This window comes from Urocitellus parryii, chromosome 6, assembly GCF_045843805.1.
Source record: "Urocitellus parryii isolate mUroPar1 chromosome 6, mUroPar1.hap1, whole genome shotgun sequence".
Classification (NCBI taxonomy): Eukaryota; Metazoa; Chordata; class Mammalia; order Rodentia; family Sciuridae; genus Urocitellus; species Urocitellus parryii.
Window position 1 is genome coordinate 36,646,684 of NC_135536.1, and position 11,314 is coordinate 36,657,997.

Genomic DNA, 11,314 nt, shown 5'->3' on the forward strand with positions numbered 1-11,314 from the left:
CCCATATTCCCCTCTTCCTAGGGCTTCCTACCCCCAGGGGGAAAGCTAGTACCAGGGATCAGCCACAACCTCAAACAGGTCTCTCCACCCACCTCTCACCCTGGATTTGACTCCCACCTCTGCCCTGCCTGGGAAGTGTGGGAGAGATCAGCTTCCTTGGATCCCCTCCTTCTGTTGTTTTCTCATTTCAGGAGATTCTGATGTGATGGGGGAAGGGACAAAACCCACGGGGCCTACTAGACTGTCACAGCTTCTGCTGCCCTGTGAGCTCTTGTTTCCATCCCCCAGAAGTGCCTCCCCCCACCACAACTGTCAGAGTTGGGGAGTGGTATCCTTGCTCAAATGCCTCTAGCACTCTGCAGTTGAAGTGTCTTCTTTTAGGCCCCTTAGGAATTTAATCAAAGGCCACAAGTGAGTCCAGACCAACCAAATAAACTTTTAGGGGAACACATAAGGGTAGAGAGGGTAGTGGTAAGGTCTGAGGGGGTGGGCTTGGCTGCATTGGATAGTTTTTGTTCCTTTACACATTGTTCTTGGCATGGCATGGCATGGCATGCCATTACAGGGGGTTGGAAGATAGGCTGGCTGTTGAGGAAAGAAAGAGGGAGATCTAGGGAGTTATTCTATTGTTCACGTTCCTTTTTCTCCCTCTGGGAAGGATCAGTGAGCCAAGAACCTAACTGGGTGCTGGGAGGGGAGACACTGTCCTCCAAGGTGACAGGTGGAGGTGGCACCTCCTTCAGCCTTTTCAGCTTGGGCCAGGAAGCCACAGTGGCTCAGCCAGCACCCTGTCCAGCATTTAATCACTCCCTTCTCCATTGTTTTCCTCCTCTGCGCTCAGCTTTTAGGAGACTCCTCAGGACACCTTGGTGAAATTTAGGTTTAAAGAAAAGGTGGAAAAGGTGTGGGGGCAATGGTCTGACTTAGATTTATGTGTCTCAGAGAAGACGGCAACTCTGAGAGAGAAAAGCCCTTCATATGTAAACAATCTAGAGAAAGAGGGGGTTGAGGTGGGGAAGGGAGTGAGGAAGACAGACACAGATCTAGAGTAAATGAGATAAGCTGAAAGAAGAGAGGGAAGGAAAAAGCAAGAAACAAAAATAAAGTAGGACAGAAGAGAAAGGAAAAGGAGAAGGAAATATAGGAACAAAAACAACTAGGGGGAGGAAAAGAGAAAAAGGCAGGTCAAAGGGGTGAAGAGGCAGGCAACCAAAGCCAGAGCTTGGCCAGGAAGTAGCCTCAGGTGAGGAGCTGGGAGAACAGGAACGCCAGGCTGAGGTCCAGGAGGGCTATGGCTCCCACCACCAGGGGGTTGGCAGCTCCCTAGAGAGACAGAGCGGGAAGCAAGCTCAGTCCCTGAATACCAAGTCCAGTGTTGATCCCACCTCCCTGCCCTCCCTTCAGGTGGCAAAGCCAAGGGTCCCAGCCACCTCCCTACACAGGACGAAGCATGAGGATGTCTAGCCTTTGTGTCTTGTGTTGCAAAACACCCTTCTTCTCCCAGGCAGGGCCCCACCTTTGCTCTGGCACTCTTGAGACAGGAACAGCCCCGCCCCCCTCCTCCCTCTCCTCCCCTCCCCTCCCACCAGTATATCATATGGCCCAGGCAGAAGGTGCCTGGCCTTAGTAGCAGAAATTGGCAGTAGCAGCCAGTATTGCAGTAGGGCAAAGGGATGAAGGGGTGAGGATGTGGTTGCTAGGAAACAGGAGAAGGCCTGGAATCCAATCAGAGCAGAGGGTTCTGGGGAAACTCCACCTCTCCCAGTTTTTTGCTTTTTTTTTTTTTTTTTTTTTTCCCTATTTCCCTTCTTCCCAGGAGAGGGAGGGAGAATGAGGGTAGGGAGGGAACAATTTTTTCTTTTTTTATTTCTGGGCACCAAAGAGAGAAAGTGCGGAGGTGGGGCTGGGGGTGGAGTAGGAAACTGGGAGCTGGAAATGATATGGAAGGAGAACAGGAAAAAATGTTCTGGTTCTACCATTAATTATTAGTTTGTAACCCTTGGAAGTCACTTTAAGTGTTCTGGGCCTCAGTTCCCCCAATTGTCAAATGAGGGAGTTCGACTTAAAGGTCTCTGAGGCTCTTATCTGCTTGAAAGTTACCTTTTTTTTTTGTTACCCGGGACTGAACTCAGGACACTTGACCATTGAGCCACATCCCCAGCCCTATTTTGTATTTTATTTAGAGACAGGGTTTCACTGAATTGCTAAGCACCTTGCCATTGCTGAGGCTGGCTTTGAACTCGAGATCCTGGCTCAGCCTCCTGAGCTACTGGGATTACAAGTGTGTCGCCCCGCCTGACTGAAAGTTACCTATTTTTTTTTTTTTTTTTGAGGTGAGATATGGTCCAAGACTGGCTAGGCAGAAAGAAAGCCGAGCTGAAATCAAAACCCCTCAGGGAATCAGACAGAGGTCTGGAAAGGGGTGGGACAAGACAAAGCTTTAAAAAGAAGAGGGCATTAAGTGGGTGGGAACGGAGGATGTCTCACCCGCTGGGCAGGCCTGTCAGTCGCAGCAGGCTCTTCAAACTCTTCCATCAGGCACCCGGCATCAGGACCCCTCGAAGATGGGCCCCTCAGGACCGGCATGGTAACAGGGTCAGGCTCCGAGCCTCCTGGGGCCCTCAGCTGGGGCATGGGCTCTTCATCTTCCCCCTCTTCCTCTCGAAGGCTTCCTGAACTGTCACTGCAGCCTCCGAGGAGAGGTGAACCGTCTCTGGGCCCTGGGCCCTGCATCCCAGCCTCATCCTCAGCCTCATAACCAGCCAGTTCCTCTGCCTGCTCACCTGGCCCCCCCCATTCCTCAGGCCAAGCTTTGGGGCTGGAGAAGGGACCCCAGTCCCCTCTAGGAGGCAGTGGGCTCTGGCAGGCAGGGTGTCGCCAGGGTTGGCGGGAGGAGGCAGGACTGCTGGGCAGCTCAGGAGAGCCTTCTGAAGGGGTCAGTCCATTCTCACACACCCCAGGGCTGTCCTCATCCAAGGGCTCTGTGTCCGAACCTTCCGAATCCTGCCTGGGTCTGCGACCTGGGCAGGGATAGCTGACAATCAGTGGAGTCTAACTGGCTATTGGCTGGAGCCCCTGGCTGGCACTTCCTGGGACATTGATATCCTCAGGCTCTTAGCTTCTCACCACTGGATCCCAAACCTCTCGTTACTGTACCTCATAAATTCTCAATCCCACTCCCCAGACAAATGGGCCTGGTCCCTATCATCTATGCCCTTGGCTTGTACTTTGGCTTTCCCATTCCCAGATCCTGTGGGCTTCCCACCCCCTTTTCCCATATCTGAGCCTCTCTAGCTCCCCAAAGGGCTCTTCCCCTCCTGAGGATGCCCACATCTCACCTGGGGCCTCCAGCATGGGTTGAAGGTCCTGGGCTATCAGTTTCGCCATCCGCGCTGCCTCCACAGCCTTCTCTGCGACACTGCTGGCTGCCACTGCCTTTAGGAGGGCATCTGCTGCCCTGTCGGGTCCCAGGGATGGGGACTTAGCAGGCCTTTTCCACTTCAAATTAGCCCCTGCTCAGATTCTCCACCCACCTCATCATGTCCCCACCATATCACATCCTCATCCGAGCTCCCCTCGGGAGTTTCACCCTTCCTCTTACTGCCAGCTGCTCCCCTTCTTGGGCAGGTCAGGGCAGCTTCCTGCTTTGGTTTCCTCTCCTGGCCCTGGGGTGTTTGCTGTTATCACACTCTCCTGCTCCTCTCACACCCTTCTATCCTTGTGTCCTGTAGTAACACTTCCTCCTTCCAGCTGCAGGGGCCTGGCCCTCCCCAAACTCTGTTATTCCATCTCTCTCTTGCTCCCTACCCCAGTGACAACTGAGCCTTCCCTTTCTTACACATCCTCTGCAGTCCTGTTTGGTGCTTACCAACTAGCCTAATGCCCTCTTGGCAGTTTGTACCTCCTGTTGTTATCAACTCCTCTCATACCTCCTGATGTGTGACAATTTGTTCCCAGCCACCCCTTCCCTTTGCCTTGAATCCCCTTCCCACTGTCAGACCTCCTTATTATTTCATCCTCTTCCAGTGCAGAGTTCCTGGCATGAGAATTTTCCATCTTGCTTTTCTTTAGCCTCTTTTTTTTTTTTTTTTAAATCACAATGTCTTCCCTTTCTGTCAATGCCACTCTCCCCCTGCCCTGCCTCTCAGCTTTGGAACCAGAATAAGGGTGTGTCTCCCCTTTCTGCTATGATCACATCCCTTCTCCTGCCAATATGCATATTTTTTCACAATGGCAATTATACTTTCTGGGTAAGCTTAGTCTCCCTTCCATACTCCATCCCATCCTGCTCCCTAGGTACTGGCCACCTTGAAGCATTATTAATCCTTGCCCCACTGTTGTTTCTCAGTTTTCCCTCTAGTGTAGATGTTTCTTCAAGTTCCCCTTCCTTTTCACTGTCTGCTATTAATTGTAGATGCCTTGTAATCACAAAATTAGTTTGGTAATCTTAAGGCGAGGCACAAAGGGGCAGAGATGGAGGTAATCACCTGTACTTGCCATGGGCTCAAACAGACCAAGACCATGACTCCTGTTTACGATAGGCCTATTTTCTCTGGCTTAGAAAGGCAACCTGGGTATGGGGGATGGTGACGTCCACTGTAGTCTTAGTCTTTACCTCTTATTTAATCTACTTTGGGATATATGGCCAGTCTCCTTCCTTTAAACCTGGCGAATCAAGGATCTTTGCAGCCTACTTGGAGGGATTCAAGTCTTTTGTGTTAGGGCTTTTAGACTGTATATGACTAAATTTGTCCTGAAGCTGAGCTTGTCTCGGGGTTTGGAACAAAGTATGAGGAGCATAGTCTTGGGTTGCACCGAGTTCTATTGATGGCCACCAAACTGACAAGGACCTGTGTTTTTGTGTATGGAGGGCATGGATAATCAAGTCTAAGTGTCTACTGAGGCATCAGGTTGGGCTCAGGCTACCTGTCAGAGGCACCTGCTGCTGAGGCTCTGCTGTTTCCATGGCAGCCAGCAGCCAATCAGGGATGCTAGGCCTGTTGCTGGGGAGACCAACCAGCCTCCTCCCACTGCCTAATCCTGTAGTTACTGAGATCAGTTTTTTTTTTTTTTTTCCTGCACATGCCTCCACCCTATCTAGCCCAAAATGTTCCCTGGTGCTCTGCCCTCCCCCTTTTCTGGCTTCAGGCCCTGAATTCTAACATCTAGACACTCAGATACATCTACAGATGCACATTCTCTGGCTCAGGCATCTGTTCAGTATTTGACATGTTTCTACTCATGCATGCGCACGCGCGTGTGCGCGCACACACACACACACACACACACACACACACACAAAACCTGTCACCCATTATACAAATTCACTGAAGCATATTTGGAGATATCCTGATTGTTGACCTTCTGAAATAGTTTCAAATTTCAACAAAATCCCTCATCTATATCCCCACCCATTTGAAAGAAAATTCAATATATAAAAATTCAACTATGTAAGTTCTATAAATCAGAAGCCTGTATATCTTGCTACAAAATGATCTTTGGCTTTATTTTTTAAATATATTTATTTTTTGTGGTACTAGAGATTGAACCCAGGGGTACTCTACCACTGAGCTACACCCCCAGTCCTTTCTATTTTTTGAGACAAGGTCTCATTAAGTTGTCTGGGTGGTCTTAAACTTGTGGTTCTTTTGCCTTAGCCTCCCCAGTTGCTGGGATTATCATCGTGGACCACCCAGCCCAGCTGCTTTTTGGCTTTCTTCATATCTTTGCTAAGTCACTAGTCATAAATGACTATTGGATACTTGAAATGTGGCTAATCTGAATCAAAATGTTGTGCTACAAGTATAAAATACACTCTAGATTTCAAAGACTAAGTCCAATATCTCAGTAAGTTTATATTGATTATGATTTGAAATTATATTTTGGCTATATTGATTTAGATTCAAATATTAAAATTCTTTTCACCTGTTTCTTTTTGTTTTTAATGTATCTGCTAAAAGATTTTAAGTGGCTTGCGTTATATTCTTATTGGACTGTGCTGCTTTACATAGCAAGGTTCCTGATGTATGGAAATGTAATCTGATTTACAGAAAGAAAATTTCCCCCCAAACCTTTACCAGTTGGGTAAGAGAAGGTGGAGGAGGCTAAGCTGGGAGAGACTAGCTTTTCAGCTGATAGACCAGCTGTACAAACTAGACCTATCCAAGGCCCAAAGGTAAAATGGTGTCTAGCTAGGACCAGTCAGGAAGGGACTACTCCCTGTTCTGCCTATGGCTCATGCTCCCAGCCTGAGGCCTGAAGGCTGGAAGGGCTGCTAGAGGAAGATTAGGGAGTATCTGAGTTCCAAGAGGCTTGTGGGCCTGCACAAAGCTGCGCTTATCCTACTCCCACACACAGCAATGGATTCCATAGATACACATCTCCACACAAAAGACACCAAGACACACTTACAGTCTTACACCACCTCCCTCAAATACCCAGCCACCTACAGTTACACCCACATCCACCTGTAGCCTCAAATACAAACACCCCAAATCCCAGACCTACAGCTGCCTAAACTTTAGCTTGCTTTTTCCAACAGGTTCTAGGCCTTGGGTCTTGGCCCTCCTATAGGCGTCTCCTCCCTTCTCCCTGAGCTCACAGCACCCTCTTCTTCTCTTTGTGGTGCTGAGGATTGAACCCAGGGCCTTGTCCATGTGAGGCAAGCACTCTAACAACTGAGCTATATCCCCAGCCCTAGAAACCTCTTCTTTTAGCCCAGCATTGGTTTCTGCACTGGACACCCACCTGGCAGCGGCGATCTCCTGACGCTGGCGGGCAGCACTCACGGCTCGACGGGCGCCCTCAACAGCCCTGTCCACCTTCTCCTTGACTTTGCCCCGCCGCAGGGCCAGAGGCAGGAGGCTGCGAACACGGCCCCCGTGCACCAGCCGATTGCGCTTGTACTTGCCCTCCTCACGGGAGCCGTCGGGGCGGGTAGTACGCCCGTAGCCGTGCCGCCGGTTACCCAGCCACTCGCCCTCGTAGCGCAGCCCGTTGGAGCGTTGGCTCACGCCATAGCCGCTGCGCCGGTCAGCACGCCACTCGCCTGCGTACACTTCAGTGGCCGAGCCCTCGATGAGGGCAGGAGGTGCTGGGACTGGGGGCCCACTGGCCTCGGAGCCTGGGGGTCCTGTGCTGCCCACCTCGCTGCTCACTTCGCTTCGAAGGGAACCCCGCTTGCTGCCCAGGGAGCTGCGCCTCCCGCCCGCCCGGAGCCCACTGAGCAGCAGTGATCGGCGGAAGAATCCACCAGTCGCAGGTGTGCGTTTTCGGGAGGACGCGCCGTCGGTGTCCCCTGGCCCGGCCAGCACGAAGCCACCCCGGGAGCCCGAGGCTGGGCTGCCTCCCTCGTCGCCTGGTAGGGGCAGGGGTGGGGGCGGCGTCGGGGGGTCGCTGTGGCCCGAGTCCAGGGAGGTGCGGCGGGGCGAGCGCAGCAGCGCCGCCTGATGGTAGGGCACACTCTGTCGTACCCCGTAGCCGTGGCGCTTCCCAGCCTGCCACTGGCCCTGATAGGTGCCTGCGGGCGGAGTAAGTTTGGGAGAAAGTCAGAACCCGCCTCTACGCTCCTTCCACCCCACTCCCCGAAAAGTCCCTGAATGTCCAAGTGTCAGGTGGGAAAGGTGGAGGCAGATGGCATGGAGGCCTGGGAAGAGCATTAAGGGCTACGGGTGTGGAAGGCAGAAGGAAAACTGGCAGAAGCAGGAGATAATGTGAATTTTGGTATTGGGTAGACAGGGAGAAAGGAGAGGGACAGGCAAGCTGGGAGTGTGTGAAAGACTGGCGGGCTACCCAAGCTCAGAGGGTGAGGGACAGGTTGATGGGGGGTGGGGTATAAAATAGGCATTTGACAGGCAAACAGGGACTGCCAGGGATGAAAACGTGAGCAAACTGGCAGCGATTTTAGAGACCTTCAGGTAGAGGGGAGGTGTGAGGGATAGACCAATTGCTGAAGGTGAAACAGGCAGGAGAAAAATGAGAAAGATATGATTTTGGTTGGTGGTGAACGAGGCAATAAGATGGGGTTGGGGTCATAGGACCGGGCATGGTATGAGGGACAGACGGGAACATGAGGAACAGAAGGATGGGCACAGGGGGCGCATATGGCTAGGGAAGGCGTATGGGGAATAGCAGGGCGTGGAGGGCATATGGCTGGGGAAGGCACACGCAGGGCAGACCGGCGGGAGGCGCAAGCGGATGAGCAGACAGACAGTAGTGGGCCGGGCCCCGCACCTCCGTCGGAGTAGGTCTCGGTGCCGTAGCCGTCCTGGAAGCCGTCCTTCCAGAGCCCGGCGTAGCGCAGGCCGGACACGCTCTCCCACACGCCGCTGCGCCCCTTCAGCCCGCCCAGCCACTCGCCGCGATACGTCCAGCGGCTCTTGCGCTCCACGCCCAGCCCTTCGCGCTTGCCCTGTTGCCAGTGGCCCTGGTAGCTGTGTCCGCCGGGCCCGGTGAAGACGCCCAATGATTCGAAGCCGTGCGCCCAGCAGCCGCTGTACTCGCCCTGGGCGCCAGGCCCGGTGCACACGCCGTAGCCATGTGCCCGCCCCGCCTCCCAGCCCCCCACGTAGCAGCCCCCGTCGTCAAAGTCGAACTTGCCCCCGGGGGACATGCATGTAGTTGGCGCGGCCTCAGCCCCCCAGCGGCTCAGCGCATCCTGGGGCTGGAGAACCGGCTGGGGGCTTGGGGGCCGGGCGAGGCCTGGGGGCGGGGGCAGTTAGACCGGGGCTGGGCGGAGGGGCCCCAGCGCGGGCAGGCAGGGCCGGACCCTCATCCTGAGTGGCTGCGGAGAAAGAGGGGGCAAATGGAGAGCGAGGCCCCTCCTCCTTTGCCCGCCGCTCCCTGGCCCGGTGGCTCCCGGCATCAGCACCGCCCCCCGCCCCCCTCCCTTCAGCAGCATCTTCCAGCAACTCCCAAGCTTTGGGGGCACGGGGGCTTCTCTATTCCTTCCAACTTGTAGAGGAAGCCTCCCAGTGCTTGGGCCCCCCACCCTAAGCGGGAGTCCCACTTCTCCAACCTATAACCCTAAAGCGCCTAATATGGGTGGCAATTTGGGGGTCCTGGGAGGGGCCTGGGCAGAGTGGTAGGCCACTAGCTTTCCTGGCTGCTATCAGGACCCTTCTGCCCTCGTTCTTTAGCTTCCCCAGTAAACCCGGGGGAGGGAGGTAAAAATAAAACGGGGGACGGGATCCAGGTGGGCAAATGGTTTGTTGGGGGAAAGGATGGGGATGGGGGAAGCTCTGTAGGGGAAAGATGAGGGTGGGGATGGGCAGATGGACGAAAGGGAGGGGGCAGGTTACTCACCATGTGAGCTGGGGCTCAGGCTGCCTCCCAGGCACAGCATCCATGGCAGGATACCTCCACTCCCACCTCACCCGGACAAGCCAAGCCCCCTCCTCTTCCGGAGAGACTGCTCCAACCCAGAGAAGGAAAGTGGAGGAGCTGTGGGAGAGTCCCCTCTCTCCCCAGCTGGAAGAGCAGGCTAGTGGGGTGGGGACTGAGGTAGTGGCAGGGGTGGGGGGAGATTAGAATAGTGTAAGGGGGAAAAATCCTGCCTTGGATGGAGATAGAGAAGAGGAGCTGGGAGCTGGATGAGAAGGGGGAGGGGGCTATCAAGAGGAGGTGTTTTTATTATTTTTTTCTTCTTATGGTTGGGAGAGGAAAAAAAATCAAAATTCCGATTCCATCCCAGCACAAATCAATGTTTGCTCCATCCCAGCATCACGGGGGAGGCTGGGCCAGGCAGATTTAAAGGGGCAGAGAGAAGAGAGAGGAGAGGGTGGGGAGAGGAGGGGACAGATAAGAATAATAAGTGGTGAAGATGGGGGTGGTGGTGGGGATGCCCGAGCGGAAAAGGATGGGTACCCGCTAACTCTGCGGTGAGGGAGGAGGCAGGTGGAGAGAAATGAGAGGTGCAGAGACCCCCAGGGTGGAAAGAAACCCCAGCCTGCAGGCGGGGAGTGGGGTGAGGCGAAGGGGAGGGGAGAGGAGCTAGGGGGAGGAGACTGAGCTGAAGATGGGGAGGCAGGGGGAGGCCGGAGCCAGGCGGGGGAGGAGAGATGCTCGCGAGGCCGAGAGAGGGCGTGAGGAATACAAAGAAAGAGGCGCAGGGGTGAGAGCTAAGGAGGTGGGGAGATGTAGCCGGTGAGGGAGGAAGCGGGGGACACCCATTCTGGGGCTGGTGAGGGATAGCAAGGAGGGGAGAAACAGGGGAGGAGAAAAAAAGGGGAAATTCAGAAACAGATATGGAGATCGAGAGTGAAATAAGGGTTGTGATGGGAGGGAGAAAGCTCTGCAGAGAGAAGGGCTGGCGGGGTACAGAAATCCAGGCAGGAAGAACCCAAATTGAGGCAGGAGAGCCGGAAGTGGTGTTTGTGGAGGCCATGGGGAGAGAGATGAACCTGCCAGCTGCTTGAACTGTAGCCAGGAAGCATTTGGGCATGGATGCTTGTGTGTCATTGAATCCTCTGTCCTCCCTGGGAAAGTGCAGAGGGGGACCAGGAGGCACCCACTGGCACTTTCTGAGGAAGCTCGAAATTGGTCCCTGCCAGGAAGCCTGGTTCCATTAATGCTTTTCCAGGACTCGCTCTCCACCACACTTTTTCTGCCTGGATCGACCCTCTGAAGGGGCTGGGAGGATGTCAGGCCTGGTAAGGCTATGAAGATGTGGGACTTTGGAGTCTTGTCTTGCAAACCTACAAGCAAAGACACATAGGTAGGGATGGGGATGTAGTTCAATGGTAGAACACTTGTCTAGCATGCATGAGGCCCTGGGTTTGATCCCCAGTATTGCAAAGCAACAAAGACACAAACCAAAAATACATAGACAGGCCCCAATTGTGGCAAGACTCTCCCCAACTTGCCACCCCTCTGTCCTTGTCCACTAGCCAGAGGTACAGCACCTGTGGGCCTTAACTTCTTACAGACAGAAGTAGGCACACTACTTCTTCCCTCCCTCCTCAGCTTACAACATCTAGTTGTACCTTGCCTCTAAGCATCTGGAAAGGAGGACACTGTCCACTTACACACAAAAAGAGTCAATAGTCAAATGCATTTGATTGCTTTTATTTTCATATGAGGTACCTGTTCTGAGCCTCTGCCCTAATTAAGGTCAGAAGGGGAAGTCACAGGGGTTGGGGCTGTAGCTCAGTGGTAAAGCACTTGCCTTACATGTGTGAGGCACTGGGTTCAATCCTTAGCACCCCATAAAATAAATAAAGATACTGTGTGTTCATCTACAACTAAATAAATATTTAAAAAAAAGTAGGGGAAGTCACTCTCGAGAGGTCATACAGTAGAGGTGCAAGAGCTAGGA

The 11,314-nt window shown here is 53.6% G+C and overlaps 1 protein-coding gene across 1 annotated transcript; it reads right to left on the reverse strand.

Annotated features, from left to right (window-relative positions):
- Positions 1 to 1,072: 1,072 nt before the first annotated feature.
- On the reverse strand, positions 1,073 to 8,680 carry Jph4 (junctophilin 4). The gene is made up of 5 exons (XM_026406122.2): positions 8,233 to 8,680; positions 6,748 to 7,519; positions 3,339 to 3,457; positions 2,488 to 3,020; positions 1,073 to 1,323 (listed from the first exon to the last, which is right to left on the reverse strand). Exons 1-5 carry the CDS (start codon positions 8,609 to 8,611, stop codon positions 1,240 to 1,242), a joined length of 1,887 nt encoding a protein of 628 aa, XP_026261907.1. The 5' UTR covers positions 8,612 to 8,680; the 3' UTR covers positions 1,073 to 1,239.
- Positions 8,681 to 11,314: the final 2,634 nt, after the last annotated feature.

Coding starts and splice junctions, on each gene's coding strand:
- Jph4 (XM_026406122.2), bottom strand. CDS start 8,611: ATGTCCCCCGGGGGCAAGTTCGACTTTGACGACGGGGGCTGCTACGTG. Junction 3,021..3,338: donor ACCCATGCTGGAGGCCCCAG/GTGAGATGTGGG, acceptor ATCCCTGCCCAG/GTCGCAGACCCAGGCAGGAT. Junction 1,324..2,487: donor CTGACAGGCCTGCCCAGCGG/GTGAGACATCCT, acceptor CTGTCTCTCTAG/GGAGCTGCCAACCCCCTGGT.